Source organism: Oryctolagus cuniculus, chromosome Y, assembly GCF_051225735.1.
Source record: "Oryctolagus cuniculus isolate XC-2025 breed Fujian yellow rabbit chromosome Y, ASM5122573v1, whole genome shotgun sequence".
Classification (NCBI taxonomy): Eukaryota; Metazoa; Chordata; class Mammalia; order Lagomorpha; family Leporidae; genus Oryctolagus; species Oryctolagus cuniculus.
The window spans coordinates 25,688,538-25,711,936 of record NC_142889.1 but is presented as its reverse complement, the minus strand read 5'-3'; the positions used below and the strand labels follow the sequence as shown (position 1 = coordinate 25,711,936).

Genomic DNA, 23,399 nt, shown 5'->3' with positions numbered 1-23,399 from the left:
TTTAAAATGTTAATATTTTATTTCCTTTCATGTTATTTTAATTGCAGAGAGTGACAGAGACAGAGAGTCAGATCATCCTGTCACTGGCCCATTCCCAAAGTGACAGCAACAACTGGAAATGGGCCAGGAAAAATAGGAGCCTAGACTTGATCCAAGCACTGAGGCAGTCCTATGTGGGATGTGGACATCCCACATGGTATCCTAAGCAATGTTCCAAACACTCACACCAACATACTGCATACTTCAGAGGTGAGTGAGTTAAGGTGCACTGATAATCTGGGTGTCACCTTTTCCGGGGCAGGCTGAGCAGGCTGCACCACCTTGAGCATGTTCTCAGGCTGTCCATGGGCCACTTGCCCTGTGCTCTGCTTTCCTGGCCAGTGGCCTTGGGTACCAAGAGCCAGGTCCAAGATGAGTGGATTTCTCACTAGGAGAGCAGTGCTGGCTCTTCTGCTGTCTGCCCTGATGAACCACAGCACCACCAAAATAGCTTTCCTGAAGCCGGAGCCTACCTACACGGTGCTTGCTCCCTAGCAGCAAAGCCCCGGGGTGCCTGCTCAGGAGGCTGCTGTGGCCCTGGCCTCTGCCACCAGTAGTCATTGAGGGCCAGGCCAGGCTCCTGGTACTTGCACAAACTGCACATCAGCGAGTGTGTGACTGACAGTACCAGCAGCTCTCGACCAGGCACAACTGGCAGGGTTGCATGTCCATGCACTGCGTGCCCTGCAGCCTCTACCAGCTGTTCTCCAACAGTAATGCAGAGGAACTGGGCCAGATGTGCAGCTTTTCTGATGGCTCCGTCTCGTACACCAGGTACATCTAGGGATTCTCAGGCTACAACTTGAGCCCAGGACAATCCTCCAAGAAGAGCCTCCATGCAGACATAATGTGGCAGGCTCTGTGAACTGGGTCAGGTCCTGAGAACTTTATCCGGTGTGGGCGTCTATCTACTGGGACTGTGCCCATGGTAGACTTGGCCTGGTGGTACCAGTGCTCAGCGGTCATCCTCTGTTCCTCTCAAGTGTTCAGTCTACAGCAGGCTTTTCCAGATTCCAGAAACACTTCCTGCTTCTATGCATTCCCCAGCATTGACAAGCTATCTGAACTCCCTTCTCCCTTGTGGGTCAGTCACAGCAGGGAGGAGGAGGTCATCAGCTTATTTCATAGCCTGGTCATGTAGGGGTTTTGTCCCTGAGCTGTGGAGTCCCTCTGGAGTATCGGACATGTAATACACATAAAATTGCTGCATTACTTGTATTGACTGGGACAAAGGATTTGGAGATTCTTTGGTTTGATTTCTGTTTCCTCAAACTTAAAAATACTGTAAATGCCTCAGATCATTCTACAACTGGGTTGTAATTGATTGATGACTTATGGACTGTTGCTTAGATGGGGCACAGTGGTTGCTGATGGAATAAAATGTTCATGGATTAGAAGAAAAAAAAAAGAGAAGCAGACCGCTTAATAGAACACACTGTAAAAGCCAGAAACAAAAAAGGCATACTTAGATATTTCAGGTTAAAAGTGGCATTGTAACATACCATCAAAACATGAAGTGTTTGGGATAAGTGAACAGCCACTTTACAAAAATTTGTAAACACCACATGATGCTCCAAATTCAAGTGTGGATTCACTAAAGATTCAGTTAAGGGAAATAATAGCAAAAACTCAAATGGGCAAAATGAGAGGAGTAAGAGGCACAAAGAACGGTGGTTTCATTACTTCTGGAAAATCTGTGTTGATTTCTTGTCCCAAGTTCACACTTGTTGACACATATGGTCACAGTTTCTGAAATCACGCAAAATGATTTTGTTTTACCATCTGTTAAAGTCCCATTGAAACCAACTAGGACTCAAAGGGACGTGGAGGGGGAATAAAGAGCAATAAGGGGATTTAGAGAGAAGGATTTTAAAAGTTTACTTAGATTAGGCCTTTGGCATCCTGAAATTGCATTCCACTGTAGTCCTGGTCCAGTACAGACTGCTTTCCCACAGGCACGAGTGTTACTTTCCTAATGACCTCAACACTCAGTCAAATTCCACTGACATTTGCAAGCAACAAAATCCAGCCTGTTTGAGAGATAGAAACCTTGCAAGTGCACATGGAGCACCCATTGCCTCCAAACTTCTGTGTGCACGCTCAGCCATTGACCGCTAGAGGGTGCATGTGCACCTATGTTCTGGAGTGTTGCTTGGTTACAGAGATTGTGCACTCAGAGGTTGGAAACGCCCTGTTGGGAGGTCGACTGGAAACCAGTTGTTCATCTACAGGGTTATCCTTAGGCTTGAGGGGTGGTGAGAGTGGCCAGAAGTCTCGGCAATGAAGATTTTACCTTCCCATTTCAGAAGGGCGAGTTTCTCTTCAGCTCCTCCATCAGGTGTGAAAATGACAAATAGGATTATTTTATTTTTTATTTTATTTATTTATTTATTTGACAGGCAGAGTGGACAGTGAGAGAGAGACAGAGAGAAAGGTCTTCCTTTTGCCGTTGGTTCACCCTCCAATGGCGCGCGGCAGCAGGCACTTCACGCTGATCTGAAGCCAGGAGCCAGGTGCTTCTCCTGGTCTCCCATGGGGTGCAGGGCCCAAGCACTTGGGCCATCCTCCACTGCACTCCCTGGCCACAGCAGAGAGCTGGCCTGGAAAAGGGGGGCAACCGGGACAAGAACCCGGTGTGCTGGCACCAGAGGCGGAGGATTAGCCTATTGAGCCAAGGCATCGGCCAACAAATAGGATTAAATCACTGGTTACCACAAAGGTGCCAAGGCTGGTGAAGCAAACCAAGGGCAGTCGCTCCTGTTTGCTTGGTGAAAGTGGTGTAGCAGCTGGAGACAAGAACAGGTAACAGGGATACAAATTTGGGTGTGAGGGGCGGGCCACTGAAGGCTGGGGCTGATCAGAGTGCTTGCTTTCTGGGACTCACAAGCTGCAGGGCCTGCAGTAACCTGGGATGCTGGGCTTCTTGCCCTCTGCAGCTCCTCAGCACCTAATTGACTTTTTTCCTCAGGATCACTTTGGCTATCCTATGACTATGGTTCTATATGAATTTTAGCACTGTTTCTTCTAATTAATTCTTCTAATTCTAATATTGTTATTTTGACAGGAATTGCATTGAACCTGTAAATTGCTTTGGAGACTATGGACTTTTAATGACATTAATTCTTCCAATTCATTTTGTGATTTTGATGATTTCTTTCATCAATAATTCATATTTTCCATTGTGTAACTCTTTCAATTATTTAGTTGTTTATTCCTGAGTATATAACTCTTGTAGCTATTATGAATACAATTTCTTTCTTGATTTTTCTTTCATTAAGATCATTACTAGTGTATAAATATACTTCTGCTTTCATATGTTGATTTTGTGTCTTATGCCTTTATAAAAGTTCATACAAAACTTTTCCTTATGCTTAAAGGCTATTAGAAAAACTATAGTGGGTAGATCCAAATATGATATCCATTTATTTCTGATACTATTCCTAGAAAGACTTATTTTATAATTTTTGTTCTTCTTTTCTCAGTTATTTATTTGAATTGAGAGAGAGAGAAAGAGATCTCATTTCTATCTGCTGGTTAACTCCCAGATGCCTCCAACAGCTGAGTTTGAGTCACATTGAAGTCAAAACCTCAAACTCTATCCAGGTCTCCCACATGGATGGCAGGAACTCAAGTACTTAAATCATTACCTACTTCATTGCGAGTTACATTATCAAGAAGCTGGGTTGGAAACAGAATTTCTAGGACTCAAAATGACACTCTGAGATGGGAAGTAGTTGTCTCTAGTGGTGGATTAACCTGCTGCACCATAATGCCTGCCCCAACTTATCCTTCTTTAACTGCTTCAAACATCTGTAATTCTTTCTTGCTATTGCTTTTAGTTGTTGAATATTCGTGAGCATGTATTTAATTCATGAATGTGTATGTATTTAACACAAACAGTTCACATTTTTTCATGAATGATTAACTACATTTTATAGACATGATATCTGCATTAGGATTAGGAGAAGAGGGAGATAATCACCTGGGAATTCTGAGAACTGTCCATTGCTACTTACATCTTTCAGCATAGTTTTTACTGATGTTAAAACATGAAACATACTTCTTTCATTTTTTAAAAATTATTTTAGATTGGTGAGATAAAGGAAGAGAGATATCCCATCTAATAGTTATTTCACAAAATGACTTCACTGGCCAATGCTGTCCCAGGATACAGCCAGGAGCCAGTAGACCAGTCTTGGTCTGCCATATGTGCAGCAAGGAATCAGCCACCTCAGAATCACCTGCTCACTCCCAGAGAGCACAATAACAAGAATTTGCCATCAGGAGCCCCTTGCAGGAATCAAATCCAGGTTTTCTGATTTGGGATGAAGCCATTCTAACTGGTTTCTTAACTATTAGCCAGATGCCCACAAATATGATTCTTAGACTTGACTTATTCATCTCCATATATGGCCATAGGACTTTTCTTAAATTTACAATTATCAATCTATGATTAGTAATGTAATTATGTGCTAACTGTATTGCTTCTGCATAGTAAAAATTTACTAATATGCATGATTCATTTATTTAAGTCAGTGTAGTGTAGCATAAAATATTTCCTAAGGCTTAGAGTGAAATCATCATTTGGGGTTCTAAAACTAAGTGTATCTAAAACCCAAAGATTGGGTCTGGCACTGTGACCATCAATGCCAACAGCCCATGGGGGCACTGTTTCATGTCACAGCTACTCCACTTCCAATCCATGTCTCTGCCTATGGCCCAGGAAAGCAACAGAAAATGGCTAAGTGTTTGAGCTCCTCCTACCCATGTTTGAAACTGGAAGAAGTTCCTGACTCCTGGATTCAGGCCTGGCTTACCTGTGGCTATTGTGACCATCTAGAGAGTGAACCAGCTGGTGAAAGATCTTTCTCTCTAAAGCTCCCTCCATCACTGTATCTCTGACTTTCAAAGAAATAAAATCTAATTAAAAACCCAAAGATTATTTCAATTCACTATATGGCCAAATATTATTTTATATTATAAATGGATGTATATATGTATGTAAATGTCTTGATGAGGATTAAAGAAAAATATGTTGAATTGTATTTTTTACAGCATGGAACTGAGACATAATAATATGATTCTATTTGGGTTGTCAAGTATACATCTATAGGAAATAATTCAGGATGAAGGAAAGTAAAGGAATTATAATTATATGGGATAATAGCAATAAAGGTTTGATTTAATAGTGTTTTAATCAGCAGAAGTGATTTTTTAAAAAAAGTATGACTGTCTTTGTGGTATCAATGTTTTTATAAATACATGTATAAATTAATGATTTACTTTACAGTTAGTTACACATTTGGAAAGAAATGTGGAAGAGCAGATTTCTTAGACTTAAGGAGTTGCTACCTTTCCTCATCCTGAATTGCTGCTTATAGATGTGTACATGACAACCCAAATAGAATCATAATATTGTGTCTCAGGTACTATGTTTCCACTCAGATGGTACACAGGTTCATTGACCAGTGTATCCCAGAGCATATCCCTCTGCTCATATAGGCCAAATGTTATGACTTGTGTTTCTGACCAAGAAAAAGGCCATCCCACTGCCTGCTGCTGTGTTACATGAAGACACATCCAGGTCCTGCAAAGGTGGTTACTGGCATGGGCTGCAAGGGGAGAACTGGAAAAGGCACCACAGGCTAAGAGATTGTGTATTTCTTCAGGGTCTTCCTTTGAAGTTGGGAACATTCACATCTTTTGAAAGGGCAGGGGGGAGGGGAGCCCTGAGACCATCTCATGCTGGCTGCTTACATTATTTTTTCTTCAAGTCCTATTCCTAGAAGTCTGGATTTAAACTTGAGCATGACTGTGAACTAAGGCAGTGTAGCTGAGTCTCATGTAGTTCTGCCTCCTTCTTGTACCAGGGCCCTGCCTGGAATGTGTGCAAGAGGGAAGGCAGATAGCACTTGGTCCTGGGGACATTTGTTTAGTCCTGGGAGATCCAGAGGGAAAGCACATTTTCCCACCCAAGTGAGCTTTCATTTGGATTGTAAGCCTGAGTCATATTCAAGTCAAAGGAGAAAAATCAGGTTTGAGGGTTCTGATCTTTTTATATTCTGTCATATCCTCCGGCATCAAAGTCAGAAAGTCTACTGAGGTTGATATAGTTAAAGATCAATACATAGGAAGTAGACTGTATTACCTAGAGGTGAATGAAAGTGTGTGTGTGTGTGTGTGTGTGTGTGTGTGTGAGAGAGAGAGAGAGAGAGAGAGAGAGAGAGAGAGAGAGGTGAAAAAGGAGAATGAAAACAAGGAGGAAAGAAAATAAGATTAAAGAAAAAAATTTATAAAGTAAAGATGAAGAGAAAATAAAAAACAAAGTTTAGAGGATATGAAAGAATGAGAAAATAGAAAAAATAAAAGGAAAAGAGGGGAAAGGAACACAGAAAGTAAAGAACAACAACAAAAAAGAAATAAAAAATAATAACAATAAATAAAAAGGGAGAAAGAACATTTTAAAGCATTTTTCCTATCCATTCCAATAATGTTCCTCTTCAAATCTGTCCTTTTCTTCTTAAACTTCCTTCCATTGGGTTCAACTGCTTCTTCCATTTTTATTCATCTAGTGAGAACACTAGACAAATTTCTTTTCTGTATAATTACAAAGAGGAGTAGCAGACTTAGAAAGAAGAAACTTGGGATTATACCTAATTTCTGCCACTTATTGTATCCAGATAAATCATTATGGGCTTTAAATTTCAGGTGCTTAATTTGAACAACCACTTGAATCATATGTTAAATGCAAATGGAAATAATAAATACTGTTTCATTAGTCTCCAAGATTGATTAAAATCTTACAATTCAATGTGATCTTATTCTGTCTATAGAAAAATGGAGAATATTAACTGGAAGAAATGAAAAAATATAGTAGAACACAAATAACAAGAAAACCAGTAAAGAAAGTTTTAAAAATTAGGAAAAGATAATAGAAAGTTACGCAAAAATGAAAAAGCACTAGGAGAAAATAATTTAAGACAGAAAGACAAGATAGTGTCTGTAAGGGCAAACTAGAAAGTCAGTGAAGTAGATAAATCAATTAGAGTTATCATCTAAATATATAAATACATGCTAAAATAATGAACATAGTCTATGTATAAATGTCCTTCACTTACAACCCAAATTAATTAATAACCCAAAATATAACCCAAATATATCAGCAATTTAACAACAAAAGAAAACCAATTTAGCTGAGAAGTAGTTAAAGGACATCAATGGACAGTTCTCAAAATAAGAAATATCAATGGCCGACAAATGTATAAAAAAGGCTTAACATCACTAGCCATCAGGAAATTTCAAATCAAAACCACAATGATATATCACCTCACTCTTCTTAGAATGGCTAAAAACAGAGACTAATAAATGCTGGTTAGGATGTGGATAAAAGGGAATACTTAAACACAGTTGGTGGGAATGTAAATTAGTGAAGCCACTGAGGAAAACAGTGTGGAAATACTAGAAATAAACTAGACAAACGATCCAGCAATCCAACTACTGGGTATACACCCAAAAGTCTTGAACACAATGTATAAAAGAGATACCTGAACCACCATGTTAACTGCAAGACTGTTCTCAGTAACCCAAATTTGGAACCAACCAAGTTGTCCATCATCAGATGACTGGATAAAGAAAATGTGGTATGTATACACAATGGAATATTAACTATAAAAAAATGAAATTCTACCATTTGCAACAAAATGGATGCACCTGGAAGACATCATGTTGAGGGAAATAAGCTGGACCTGGAAAGAAAAATACACAGGTTCTACCTTACATGTGGGAGTGAAAATTTTAAAAACAAATGAAAAAGAAGGAAGTGTCTGTGTGTATCAGTATCACTGCAAATATAATTTGGTAAAACTGTTTTATACATTTATAAAACCAGTGGTTAAGAATGTTGTGCTACTGTAGTTTGAATGATCTATGATCACTTAAACATTTACTATATTGGAGTGAAATGGCCATTTTTTTTCCATTCAATAATTGCTCATAGCCATTATTTATATTCCCATTAATCTAGGGACATTTAGCTTTTTACTTGTTAAACTTCTTACTCAGTGATGTATTAACCCTTTTTACTGTAATGTAAATTTAAAATATGTTGTCTCAAAAACTGAAAAAAAAGAAGGAAGGAGGGTGACAAAGAGGGAAGAAGGTTATATTGTTGTGTTGTTAGATTTGCATGTATATCATATTGAATCTGTTAAATATTACATAAATTTAAAACTGCATTTCAAAAGAAAAAAAATATAGAAAGAAGGAGAGATCTTTCTCCTGGTCCACTCCTCAACAGTCTGTAACATCAAAAGGACTGGCCCTGGTTGAAGCCAGGCATTGGGACCTCCATTTAGGTCTCACACATGGGTGGCAGGGTTTCAAGTACTTGAGTTATCACTCGGTGCTTCCCAAGGTGCATTTAGAGGAACCTTGACTGGAAGCAGAGGTGAAACTAAATTGCAGGCATTCCATATATTGGATGCAGACACCAAAAGCAGTGGTTTAAATTGCTATGCCAAAACGCCTGCCCCCAGAATTTCTATTTTCCAGTATCATTTCTCATGGTCAGTACTGTGGCATAGCAGATTAAGCCTCTCCCTACAGCACCATCATCCTTAATAGGTGCCTTTTTGAGTCCCAGATGCTCTGCTTCTGATACAGCTCCCTTCTAATAGCATAGGAGAACAGTGGAGGATGGCCCAAGTGCTTGGGCCTCTGCAAACACATGGGAGACCCAGAAGCAGCTCCTGGATCCTGGCTTTGACTTAGCCCAGCCCTGGCCATTGTGGCCATTTGGGAAGTGAATCAGCAGATGGAAGTCTCTCTCTCTCTCTCTCTCTCTGCCTTTCAAATAAATAAAAAGATTTATTAATATCATTCTCAACAGTAACATTTTTTAGTAACAGTAATATTTTTTAAGTTGTTCTACAAATATTTTCTTTTTTTGGCAAAAATCACTGGGCCACAAGCAAGTTACATGATGAGGTCAAAGCTTAGCAACTTCTTGGATTAATATCAATAATTCAACAATGTTTTGTGAGTCTTAAGTTTTTAAAAATGTCTTACATTTAAAAATTTTGAAAATGTCATTCCATTTACATGGAAGCAGACTTTTAGAAGTTTGTTGAGATGTGCATAACCCACGTAAAGCACCACTTCCAATTCCAACATCCTGCTAAATGCACACTTTGGGATTCAGCAGATGATGGTTTATGTAGGTGGATCTTGCCACTAATTTGGGAATTGTTCATGGCTCCCAGCTTCAGCCTGGCCTAACCTGGCTGCTGTTGACATTGGAGTAGTGAACATGTTGATGGGTGCTCTCTATCTGCATGCTTTTTCCTCTTCCTCTTTTCTCTCTCTCTCTCTCCCTCTCTCTCCCTCTCTCTCTCTCCACTCACCTCCCTCCCTCCCTCTCATCTGTGTGTGTGTGTGTGTGTGTGTGTTCTCTGTGTCTCTCAAAATATATAAAATTTTAAAAATGCTTTGTCCAGGATTATTAGTTCCAGTATATATGTATCTGAATAACTTATTGAAGTATCTGCAGGCTGGTGCTGTGGCTCGCTAGGCTAATCCTCCACCTGTGGCTCCAGCACCCCAGGTTCTAGGCCTGGTTGGGGCACTGGTTCTGTCCCGGTTGCTCCTCTTGCAGTCCAGCTCTCTGCTGTGGCCCGGAAATGCAGTGGAGGATGGCCCAAGTGCTTGGTCCCTGCACCCACATGGGAGACCAGGAGGAAGCACCTGGCTTCTGGTTTTGGATCAGCACAGCACACTGGCCATAGTGGCCATTTGAGGGGTGAACCAATGGAAGGAAGACCTTTGTCTCTGTCTCACTAACTCTGCCTGTCAAAAAATAAAAAAAGAAGTATCTGCACATGTATTTAAAGATACAGAAGACCTGGTGTAAATGTGAGCATCTGACTCTAAACCAAGAACCTCCAAGTTTGTAGCAAGCATGAAGAAAGCCTTTTCTATTTTATGCAAGACAACTCATCTTTCTCATTAAATCATCTTATCATCAAGGAAATAAAGACAAGATTGTTGGTGATAAATCATTCTCAAAGCATTTAACAACATTTTTAAAATGAGAGTTGAGGAAAGTAGAATCTGTGTGTGTTTACAAAAGAAGAAATTTTGGTCTTGGCCAAGTGTTAATACTTCTAATTGGAAATCAAATGACAGAAAATTTTCCACTCATAAATATGACCTAAATTTGCATTATTTAGATAATCTCATTTAAAAAAATCTTAAATGGACCACTCTAATACAATAAGGGAACAACGTTCTATTATTTTACTGCATTTTACAATATCATTGGCAAACTATACCAACTATCCATCATTCTCTATTTCTCCCTCCCACTAACTCCTGGAAACCATGCATGCATTTGAATATATTAGTCTATCCAAGGTATGGTATATAAATTAAATCATCTAATATGTGATCTTTCATCAATGGATGGATCACTCAACAGCTTGTGATGGATGAGCACTAACTTGCTCTTTGTTGCCAATTTCCACTGCATCAGCTCATCAGCTGATTCACATTTGGCTTGTTTTCCACTTTTGGCTCCTGAGAATCACACATCCAGGAATGTCTATATAAAAATGTTTGTCATTCTTTTGAGTATATACTAAGGAGTTGGATGACATGATTGCATGACAATTCTGTTTGGATTTTGAAGAACAATCTAATTCTGTGTTTGAATTTTGAAGAACAATCTGAAAAATTATTTTCCACAGTGGCTGTGCTATTGTACATTACTACCAGCAATATACAAACATCAGATTTCTCCATGATTTTTGCCAATGATTTTTAATTTTTATTATAGTAATTTATATGGATGTGAATTCACAAGTAGACTTGTGATGAATGATTCTGAGCATCTTTTCAAGTACTTGTTTGCAACCTGTGAATGTTTTTTGGAGAAAAGTTTATTCTGAACCTTTCTCCATTTTAAATTCAGGGTTTTTGTTGTTGTTGGGTAGTGATTGTTCTTTTTATGTACTAGGTACTAATTCCTTATCAGTATATAATTTCCAGGTAAGACAGTACTTTAAAATGTGTGGAAGATGGAATTAAAAGGTGGATTTATTTTGGTACAAAACATGTTTTTTGAAATCCACATACATTATTCTTATAATACACATCCTCTCCATGAACTTAAGTATCCCTGTGTACTCTTCCATTCTGTGAACTGTGTTTCTGGTTTGTTTATAGAATCACTTGTTACACAAAATTTTAATTTTATTGAAGTGCAATATATGTTTTTCTGTTCTCCCCTGTATTTTCCAATGCACAGGGTGTTTTCTCAGGCAGAGGCCAGCTCACAAAATATGGTAAACACAGATCAGAAAGGGGCGATGAAACAAGGAGCAATGAGGCAGGGCAGAGAAGCGAGTATGAATACACAAGGAATCTGGGGGTCTTGAGGCCGAGACACAGAGGCTTCAATGTGAGGGCAGGTGAGGGCCTCCAACATGCACTTTCTGGCAAGAGACAGCCTCCACCATGGAGTTTGTGAGTACTCAAAAATAATATACAAGAGCAGAAACCACATCTGTTTGGTTGCTGGTCTCCCTCCACTTCCATGGCTAGACCAAGTTTTTCCATCCTATTGAAAGCATTGACAAGCAATTCTGGTCAACAGCCCATCTTTCAAAAGAAAGATGAAGAAAAGAGGAAGGGCAAATACCAGCTCACCCTGCCCCTACACAGGATCATGAGGAGGCAAGGCTCCTGGGGCCAGAATGAGGCCACAGTTTCCATATCCCAACTCTTAGCCATCCTGCCTGGGGTGCCTCCCCTCCTCTACTCCAGAGCACTAAGGGAGGAGAGTCTGGAGAGGCAGGGAAGTGTGGGTGTGACAGATGTGGCAGCAGCATCCAGGAGACACAGCATTGCCAGTGAACTGCAGTGGAGGTCTTGGCTGGAGTGGAATTCTGAAGGGGGGCCAGGTGTCTCTGGTTCCATGACCACAGTGGGTTCTGGGGTTCAAGTGCTGCCCTGAAATACACAGGTTCCTGCCCTTTCCATGCAGCTTGCACAAAACAAAAACATCAGTTGGTAAACACCAATAGTACTTTCCAGTTGTCTTGTTCTATTTATTATTGTTGTCATTGTTACTGTTATCTGACTACAAAGACAGTGTGAGACTTCACAGGTAGACTAGCTTTCCTGATAGAAGGGCTTGGGTACAGAGAGCAGGGTTTGTGGATTTTTTTGCATTATGTTTTAAAGCAGAAACAAAAAGGTTGATTGGAGTGGGGTGGAGGGATTTGCTAGAAGTTTCTATCTAAAAAAATCAGCCCATCAAAAAAATAAAAACAAAACAAGAAATACCTGTGTGTATCAGTATTGATGGAAATATAATTTTATAAAATGTTGCTTTTTAGCTTTGCCAAACCAGTGGTTAGGACTATTATACTACTGTAGTTTCATGATCTGTGATTGCTTTAAAATGCACTTTACATAAGTGAAATGGTCACTTCTTTCCATTCAATTACTGTGTATAGCCATTGCTTATATTCTTGCCAAACTAGGTTGCTTTTTACTTGTTAAGCTTCTCATTTGGTGAATAAGTAAGCCTTTTATTGTTATGTAAATTTAAAATATGTTATCTCCAAGTGTAAAATGAGAAAGCAAGCAAGAAAGGGAGAGAGAAGGATGGTGGGATGGAGAGGGGGAGGGAGGTGGACAGGGAGAGAAGAAGGGAATATCATTTTATTCTCATAATTTTATCTATAAACTATATTGAATCTGTTAAAAATTAATTAAAAATTTAAATTGAAAATATAAAAGAAACATTCCCCTCCCCAAAGAACCCTTGAAAACAAATTTTTAAAAATCCTGAAAACAGTAAAACTCCAAATAAACAAACAACAAACTGTCATGTACAGAAAGAGTGAATTAAGTTCATTTATTAATAGCAGCTAAAATTTATTTATGTGTGACTTCAGTGCAAATTAGGGGAGCTAATGTAGGCTTGTCACTTAAACAGGAATAATTCATTTTCAAAATCACCCTGATAAATATCTCTTCTCCATTTTGCTCCAAGCCAGAGAAATATTGCTGCACACCTATGTAACTCATTATTTCCTATTTTTAAAATAAGTAAATCAATGTCTGAAAATATTTCAATACAAAGAAATTACAGAATTTCAGGAGTCATCACATTTTTGAGGTATGACATAAGTAGCAGGTGGACACCTGGATATAACTTTGAAATATTGATACAGGCTGAGAGTTCTGCAAGAATATTAGTGAGTGAGGTGCAAATTTCACAGCCTAAGGCTTACTCTTGCTGTCACGTGTTACATACTTTTCCATATTATGCAAATTGTAAGAGACTGGATGGTGAAAACTTGCAAGTGGAAGGAAAGTTTTCTGTACAAACATTGCTGAATACTGAGCTATCTGGGAGAAGGCACTTTCCTAATGTACAAGTATACGATATTTCAAGACTACTCCACAAAGTAATTATTGAACCCTAAATATTACCTCAGGTCCCTCAAAAGTAGCCTTGGTACTAGAAATGTTATTTTTATAATGTTTATTCACATTTCCCCATTGAATATTTTATCTACATACTCACCTTTAATCCAGGAAAATATGAAAGAATTTAGGAGAGTTTTCTGCCTTATCTCTTTAAATTATAGTCCAGCTGACCTCACAGAAGATATGAGGAGTCTTGAATGAACTAATGTAGGAGAAAATAAATGACAAATACAAAGAGAAGAAACAGTCAAAAGGAAGGAGCAACAGAAGATTTAGATTTATCAGCCAAAGTCCTACTGAGTTAAAGATGAATTGCTGATTCTACTGAAACAAAATAGATTCACTTTCAGAGGTGGGATTCACATTAACTAATAGATCCAAATACACTAATTTCTCAGAAGTGAAGAAAAATCATTTGCTGGGCCTTTGTTAAAAAAATTTCAGACATGGAGCTCAAAGTTGAAACAAAATTAAGGATGTGAAAAGATAGTTCTTTGTTTCACTTTTACAACAACCTTCAATGTTATAAAATATGATTGTGCAAAAGTATAGGTGTGTTATGACAGTTGTGTAGAGAGAGAAATGAAGCAGCCAAGGTAGCCAGGTTTCTAATCATTTGGCCTAATTCAAGGAAACAATAGCAGATATGGAGTAACTCAGAATTTGTAAGCTGTTATATATAGATATATCTTGCTGCCTGAACTTTAACAAAAGTTGAACATGAGACATTTTACCACCATGGTCTCTAGTCCAGTCCTATGTTAATAAAAGAAAATTTATATACTTATGTGGGTGAATGACTAAATGTCTGTTCTTTTATAAAAGTAAAGGAACCAGTTGCAACTACTGATTGAGTGTCCAGTTACCCTACTTCTGAAGAGGAAGGTTGGGGATGTTTTTTTAGAACGAATTTTTTTCAGTTATTCCATTGTAGTTGTTCTTTCATATTGGAAAATTGCATTTTGGCATTTTCTGCCTGCTTATTTGTTTCCAAAATCGAGACCATGCTTCTGTTTCAAATAGAATTTCATTGGGCACAGATTTTTTTTTATGAACACTAAACTACAAATTGACAGGTCATTGTTTCTTTCATTTATTTTCTGAAAATGTTATCTGAATTTGACCTGATCTATTCCCAAATATCAGCTGTAAGCACACTTTATCAATTTCTTATTATCTAATATCTTGTCTTATCACTTCTAGAGATTGCTTTTTCCAATGTATACTCTCTCCTATCACTGGGTTTCATCTTCAAGCACTTTAATATTTCTCCCTCCAATATAAAGCAAAAACCTATGACAACAGTAGCTATTAGAGATGAAAACAAACTTTAACCTACAATAGAACACCAATAGAATCATAGCATTCATAAATTAGTGAAAGGTGAATAAATACAATAATAATGTAAATAGAATGCATTGATTTGTTAATAACAATATTGAAAAGTAGTTTCTAGGCAGGTGCCATGGCTCACTAGACCAATCCTCCACCTGTGGTGCCAGCACCCTGGGTTCTAATCCAGGTTGGGGTGCCAGATTCTGTGTCAGTTGCTCCTCTTCCAGTCCAGCTCTCTGCTGTGTCCTGGGAAGGCAGTGGAGGATAGCCCAAGTGCTTGGGCCCCGCACCTGGCTCCTGGCTTTGGATTGGCATAGCTCCGGCTGTAGCAGCCATTTGGAGTATGAACCAATGGAAGGAAGACCTTTCTCTCTGTCTCTCATTGTCTAACTCTGCCTATCAAAAAAAAAAAAAAGTAGTTTCTAGTAAATATATTTTATCACACTAAGATATTTACTTGTGTTTTTGTCTAATGTAAGATGTATTTTGGCTAATGTAAGATGTATTTTGGCCATTCAAGAATCAGGTTAGTAAACTATTTTATCTGACTATTTTATCTGACTTTTCAAAGTCAAATATTGTATTATCATATGTCCCAATATTCCTTGACAATTTTGGATAAACCTTATTGAATTATAAAGGTGTCATTTTTATTTCTACATGCTGTTATTTCATCAAGGAGTTTAAATATGTACTTCCTAATTCATATTTAGTATATATTAAGATTTACCTGTAGTCATGTACTTTTCAAAAAATTTTAAGTCTCCCTTTGTTGACTACTTTTAAATTTTGCTTTATTTTTCTTATATCTGAAATTCTAAAATAGTCCATGAAATCTGTGACATTTAAGAAATCAAAAATATGTTCATGCCTTCCAGGTTAAGACAATGAAAATCTAAACTAGTTACTATTGAGGCAACTGGTTTCTAGGTGATGGAGCCCACTTTTGCCTGAGGGACTAGATGGAGTGGCTACTTTCTTGTTTGTGCCAGATGTGCATTGTACACAAACAGAAAGTTCCTTTGGAATTCACTAAGATGTGGGAAATGTTTGCTGCTACAGCATATTTTAGTCCAACTTAACTCATAGTGAAACATTTGTATGTTCCCTTAGAGTCACTGCAGTATGGTCCTGTTCTTTATTAAATTCCAATGATTAATTTTTCAATACATTTCATAGACTCATTTCTTTTATTTATTTGGATATCAGAAAGAAATAGAGAATGACCTCAAATCCCACTGGTTTGCTCCCACAAATGACCACAATGGCAAGGGCTGTGCCAGGATGAAGCCAGGAGCCTGGAACCCCTCCAGATCTTACAAATGGGTGACAGCTACTCAAATACTCCAGCCATTATCTGCAGCCTCCCAGGGAGCACACAATCAGGAAGCTGGATCTAAAGCAGAGTAGCCAACAGGCATAACCATATGGATTCTTACATCACAAGCAGCACATTAACTGCCATCACCATATGCTATACTTCCCTTTTTAAATTGAGATGTGAACTGACATGTTCTTCTGAAGATTACAGTATCCACAGTGAGGACCACTTGCCCATGGACTTGGGGACAAAGGTGGACTGATGTTCTCTCTCCCTGGTGGAGGGAGTGTTATAAGGTTGCTCCTGACCCAGGGCAAATTTAGCACAGTCCTAGTACTGCTGGGGGACAAACTCACAAGTCCTGAAGTGGGGTGGGAGAGACAACTTTAGGAGCCCCTGAAGCCCCAAGGACAAGGATGCTTTTAGCCCCTTAGCAGACATATATGTAATTCCATAGCATCCTTTCCTAACAGCATAGCCAATACAGTCAGCTAGGACAAGCAGCATTCCATTAGGCTATAGATATAGCTATGGCTGGGGTTTGGTCTTGGGCTAGGGGCCCCTAGAGAATCAGGGGACTTTTGAATCAAAGCTTGGGTCCAAAGATATGAAACTACAAGTTGCTACAAGATGGTATCAGGAAGTTCAGCTGTGGAGAGACAGTTATTGAGGCTTCTGGAACAAAATGAGAGGTCCCTGGGGTGGGATTTTTGATTCCATCTGGAGGACTAGAAAGTTTAGGGTCTATGGTGCTGTGGGCTTAAGGAGGGTGTCTAGAGGTTAGTGTACTTGCTGCTGCTGTCAGTACACAAAAACATATTAGCCAGCGGCTACCCTAAGCCCAATCAGTTGATGAGTGACGATCGTCCTGGCTATGGATCTGTACTCAGATCCCCACCACAAATGGAGTCTTCTCTGCAGAGAGGAGTCTTTGGGACCTCAGGGTCAATGTTAGGTCTCTTGCCCAGTCCAGCTGAGATCTCACACTGCAACTCCTTCCAGGACTGGGATGAGTCAGCTCTGCCTTTCACAGAAAAGGAGATAACTTTAGGGGCCTTTCTCTGGCTCCTCCTTTAGTGTTCTTCCTATAGGCCTTTAAATCACATCTATACTTCCCCACACTCACACATGTGCCGCACATTCATGTCATCCACACAGGCAGACATTGGTTTGTTGCACATTCAGTCCTGTGGGGGCTCTGGGCCCATGGGACCTGCAAGACTCTTCTCTGGAAAACACAGGACACGTAAAACTCTTAGAGAGACTGCAAATTCCAAAAGGTTTTTTTCTTAGCATGCCTAATATAGTGCAAAACAGCATAGCCAGCTGGCCACGGCTCACTAGGCTAATCCTCTGCCTGTGGCGCAGACACCCTGGGTTCTAGTCCCAGTCGGGGCACCAGATTCTGTCCTGGTTGCTCCTCTTCCAGTCCAGCTCTCTGCTGTGGCCTGGGAAGGCAGTGGAGGATGGCCCAAGTGCTTGGGCCCTGTACCTGCATGGGAGACCAAGAGGAAGCACCTGGCTCCTGGTTTCAGAATGGCACAGTGCGCCAGCTGCAGTGCACTGGCCACAGCGGCCATTTGGGGGGTGAACCAATGGAAAAGGAAGAACTTTATCTCTGTCTGTCTCTCTCTCTGTCTAACTCTGCCTGTCAAAAAAATAATAAATAAATAAAATAAATAGCATAGCCAGCAGATTAAAGAAACAAGCGAAGTCCAATGCCTGCATGCTTACTAGTAGGGTCTGTCTCTAGGAGACTTAACAGTCAAGGCCCAGCCACCTCATCTTGCACCACAAACAGATGGAGGTCTGCTGCTACAGAGGTAAATGTCTTTGATGACTGTTGCACTCAGGGCCTTAAAGTCCTTCACTGGACCTTCTCCTGTGTGAACAGTCAGTCCCTGGATGTAACCTCCTGCATGTCCAAGCTCCAGCTCATTGTCAATGCCATCCTTGGGAGTGGTAAGCAGCTCTTCCCCAGGGTTAAATGCCCCATTGGGTTAAAATCAGGGAGTTTGCATGCAGACAGGATGACTTCCCTCTTTCAAGGTAAGCATGCTAGCAGGAACACCTCCATTCTTAGTCTCTTTTGTCAATGCTCACACCCATATCTCAATGCCCCAACTCCAACCTCCACACAAGCACATGGAGTTGGACACTCTTGGGTGTCTGTCACTCCAACTCTTTCACTCTCATGAAAGCCCAGGGCACAATCTCATAGGCAGGTGTTTCTTATGAGATTGAAGTAAAAGTAAATGGGATATGACTGACCTGCAAGGGAGGCTATGAGCACTTTCAAGAGGCATGGCTTGGGCTGGTGCTGTAGCACAGTGGGGTTGGTCCTCTGCCTGTGGCATCAGCATTCCATGTGGGCGCTGGTTCTTGTCCCGGCTGCTCCACTTTCAGACCAGCTCTCTGCTATGACCTGGTAAAGCAGTGGAAGATGGCCCAAGTCGTTGGACCCCTGCACCCACATGGGAGACCAGGAAGAAATCCCTGGCTCCTGGCTTCTGGCTTTGGATCGGTGCAGCTCTGGCCTTTGCAGCCATCTGGGGAGTGGAACAACTGATAGAAGACCTTTATCTCTGTTTCTCTCTCTCTCACTGTAACTTTAACTCTCAAATAAAATAAATAAAATTGTAAAAGAGAGAGAGAGAGAGAGAGAGAGAGAGAGAGAGAGACATGGCTCTTCTGCATCAAAGCAACTCCTATAGTAAATTCCAAGTTCCAGGAGCAGAGTAACCATAGACCAACCCCTAGACCTAGGGCCAGCCTTCTTCACTGCCCATGCTGAGATGCTTGATTACCTAAAAGGAGTCAGGGAAGAGATGCTGAGGGCAACAACTTCCTGGGCTAAACAGAATGACACTTTCAGGGTACAGAGGGATTCAGAAAGAGGGGAGTGAAGTTCTCTGACTAAGGGGGAACAAGAGCTGGCAAGGCCAACTTTGTGGGAAAGGTGGCCAGCTCACCACAATGAGTTTCACAGAACAGCCAGATTAGTGCACTCCTACAACAGGTACTCCAGGGAGTGGCCAATGCATGCAGAGAGAGTTGCTACATTAAAAGTAGGAGTAGGTGACTGGCACCATGGCTCACTATGCTAATCTTCTGCCTAGTGGCGCCGGCACACAGGGTTCTAGACCTGGTCAGGGTGCCAGATTCTGTCCCGGTTGCCCCTCTTCCAGGCCAGCTCTCTGCTGTGGCCAGGGAGTGCAGTGGAGGATGGCCCAAGTGCTTGGGCCCTGCACCCCATGGGAGACCAGGATAAGTACCTGGCTCCTGCCATTGGATCAGCGCAGTGTGCTGGCCACAGCACGCCTGCCGCGGTGGCCATTGGAGGGTGAACCAACAGCAAAGGAAGATCTTTCTCTCTGTCTCTCTCTCTCTCACTGTCCACTCTGACTGTCAAAAAAATAAAAAAAGATAACAAAAATTTAAAAAAAATGTAGGAGTAGGTGTGAAGCCAAAAGGTACAAGGTGCTGACAGGGCAGGTAGAAAGGCAATGAGCTCCATAGGGTCTGAGCACAGTAGCACAGGCCTGGCCCAGTGTCAAGCTATGAGTATGAAATTCGAGTGCCACATCAGGTTTGTGTTGCCCAGCATGTTGATGAGGATTAGAGCCAGTGGCTTTTGTGTTTCTCTAAGAACTTCTATGGCAAAAGTCTCAATAAGCACATATTCTCTCAGCCATCTGGTAGGGGATGAAAACCAGAAATCCCAGTACTCTACATCTTTCAGCTTTTGGGCAGGGCCAAAATACTCAGGCCCATAATGTGGCCAAGTCCATGCAGTGGCTGCTACCAGTGGACCTGTGGGTGCCCCATTCCAGCTTCTAGTCCCCCTTGGCTTCAAGGCAGGGGGATTCCTGACTGGAGCCCATAAAGATGGCTGGGAGCTGGTTATGCCCTCCTGGGGTTGGGCAGGAAGAGGATCTGTGGGAGGGCTAGGAGGAAAGACACAGGATTAATCTGGCCATGCAGGGGCTACTGCATTGAGGCACAGGGAGAAGATGAGAGAGGGGCTAAGGAGGAGCAAAGACAAAGAGGTGGAGAGTTACTAGCCTGGAAGTCCATGTCTGCCTTCCCTGGCAACAGGCAGGGGCTGTGCTGAGTTCACAGTTGGACTTTGTAACATAGATCAGGGAAGGTCTAGGCACAGGGTAGGAGGAGTTGCAGAGTGAGGCTGAGGTAGGCCTAAGACAGAGTTGCTAAGGCCAAAAGCCCAAGTTTCACTCGTGAGGGTGGTAAGTGGGCCAGCAGAGCAGTCTGAGTGGCCATGGAGGTTCTTGGATCCTCAGGCTCAGCCATTAGTGCAGCAGTGGGTGAGAAGGGCTATGGCTATCAGAGAACAGGCCACCAAAGGAAAATAGGTGTGGTCCTGGTTAGGGAATGAATGAAATCCAAATTAAGTTGGAGTTAAGAGAGCTTTAAGGCCCCTCCAGGTTCCTAGTTGCCACCCTGTAAGTCAAACCTGGGGTCAAACACTGAACTTTGGCCAAACATCTCCCTCCTTTTCCTTCTTCATTTGTCCTGCTAACCTCACCTGGAATATTTTTTTCACAGTGAATACATGTGGCTCTTGATAGGGCTGGGCACTGATGAGAAGTTTGGCATAGCAGATCTTTTCTGTCTGTGCCCCCAGATTCTCACCCTACACTGTGGTCAGGGAGAGGTCTCTCAGGTAGCCTCTCTGTGTATGTCTCTTTCTTAGGTATCCCTCTCTCTCTAAGGAGTCAGCTCTCTTCTCCCCACATTCAATCCTTTTCTAGGAGGCAAGACCTCGCTCCTCAATGAGTTGTATTATGAGAGTTAACTGTGAAACCAGTTCTCAAACAGCTTTGTGTGTGTGTGTGCTTGTTGAAATCTTTACTTAGTACAGAGTTGGTATGCTATGTACAAAGTAAACTGGAAATGAATCTTAATGGAGAATGCAACTGGGAATGGGAGAGGGAGGAGGGGGAGGGATGGGAGTGTGGTAGGGAGGGCGGGTGTGGTGGAAAGAATAACTACATTTCTGATGTACTTATGAAATTTGTATCCCTTAAAATTAATTAATTAAAAATAAAATACAAATCATAGAAATATATATATTTCCATTTTATTTTCAAACTCTTTAAAAATTCATCGACAGGGCTCGCCTTGTGGTGTAGCAGGTAAAGCCACCAACTGCAATGCCAGCATCCCATGTCAGTGCAGATTCAAGTCCTGGCTGCTGCACTTTTGATTCAATCTAATAGCCTGAGAAAGCAGTGGAAGATGGTCCAAGTGCTTGGGCCCCTGCACCAACGTGAGAGAACTGGAAGGAGCTCCTGGCTCCTGGCTTTGGTCTGTCTCAGCCCTGCCCATTGCAGGGGGAGTGAACCATCAGATCAAAGATCTCTCTCTATCTTCCTCTCTCTCTCCCTGTAACCCTGCCTTTAAAATATATAAAATGAACCATTAAAAAAGAAATCATTGACCTTTTGAAGCAAGACAAAAAAAAGTATTGAAGGACTTATAACATGTAGGGGTAAAATGTAGGACAAGCATTATATAGAAACCAGGCAAAGATAACTGGATGTATAGTAATTCAGTTATTATACCATACCCAAAGATGTATAATATGATTTGCAAGTAAAAGATGATGACTCAGGGCTGGCATTGGGACACAGTGGGTTAAGCCACTATGTATGATGCTGACAAAACATATGGGTACCAGTTCAAGTCTTGGCTGTTCCACTTTCAATCCAGCTCCTTGCTAATGTACCAGGGAAGGCAGTGGAGGTGATCCAAGTATTTGGGACCCTGTCACCAATGTAGGGGATCCAAATGGAGTTCCTGGTTCCTGGTTTTAGCCTGGCCCAATACTGGCCATTAGGCTATTTGGAGAGTGAGCATGCAGACAGCAGATATCTGTGTGTATGTGTGTGTCCCTTTTACTAACTGCCTTTCAAATACGCATATAAATATTAAAAACAATGACTACTAAAAAACACAAAACTACTATTTAATATGTTACAATCAGTAAACCAAAAGAGGAGCACATAGTCCATGTATAAAAATGAATTCAGTGAAATCTGACATGTGTATTTATTTGTATAAGTCATTATGCAAGGAAGACGATTTGAACAGAAAAATAAAACAGGACAATATCTAAAGCAATAATCCAGGGTGGAAATAATGGCTTATGAGATTAGATTGTAGAAGACAGATTTTATATTATCAGCACCTGAAAATTATCATGCTGATGACAACATATTTTACAAGATGAACCCTTGAAAAGAAAGAAAAACATGCAATTCAACCAAAATTTAATGCACAGCTATATGGAGATTTGACTAGGAACCAAAACAAAAGGAAAAAAGTCAAATATTTGGGACATTTTATCACAGGAAATTTGCTTGTATAGAAAATGAGAAAGGAAAAGCTGCAGTTTTAATGACTTGGTATATTGTACCAGAAAGTCTATGGCAAAGAAGACAAGTGAACAATGGAGGAAGAAAGGCAGGCATTGTGGTGCAACAGGTTGACCTGCTGCTAGCTGTGCTGGCATCTCCTAGCAGAGTGCCAGTTTGGGTTCTGACTGCTTGGCTTCCAAAGCAGCTCCCTTCAGATCTGCCTGGGAAGGCAGCAGCAGATGGCCTACTGTATTCAGGCCACTGTCTCCTGCATGGGAGAATCTGATGAAGTTCCTGGCTTCTGTCTTCAGTGTGGCTTACCTATTTGGAAAGGAAACCACTGAATGGAAGATCTTGCTCTCTGTCACTCTTTCAAATAAATAAATAAATAAATAAATAAATAAATAAATATGTTTTTAAAAACATAGAGAAGATAAGATAAAAGCATGGAGGAAGATAAGCCCTGCAAGAAAGAGAACAAAATAAGTGCTTAAATTGACATAAAAAAAAACTCACCAAAATTGTTGACTACTACACTGCACATGTATAATGGAAGACTTCAGATGCAAGGATAAAAAACAACCACCAGAAGCTAAGTTCATTTATTGATCACTGAAAGGAATAGAGTTTGGAATCTGAATCCAGCTAATTAATTGCCTTGTAAAATATAAATCATTTTTCTAAGGAGTTCAACAGTATCCACTGTTCCCAAACATATGATTTACAACACCCAGGACAAAATTCAGAAACACTATATATGTGAAAAAAGAAAATCTCAGTCACGATCAAGGGGAAAAGTTATTAAAAGGAAAAACTCAAGTTAATTC

The 23,399-nt window shown here is 40.7% G+C and overlaps 1 protein-coding gene across 1 annotated transcript in view; it reads right to left on the bottom strand.

The window, feature by feature from the left end:
* The window catches only part of LOC149119414 (uncharacterized), a 168,124-nt gene that overhangs the window by 128,877 nt on the left and 15,848 nt on the right, over positions 1-23,399 (bottom strand). The window contains 1 exon segment of the mRNA XM_089325106.1: positions 517-801. Coding sequence (XP_089181232.1) covers positions 517-801 — 285 coding nt within the window.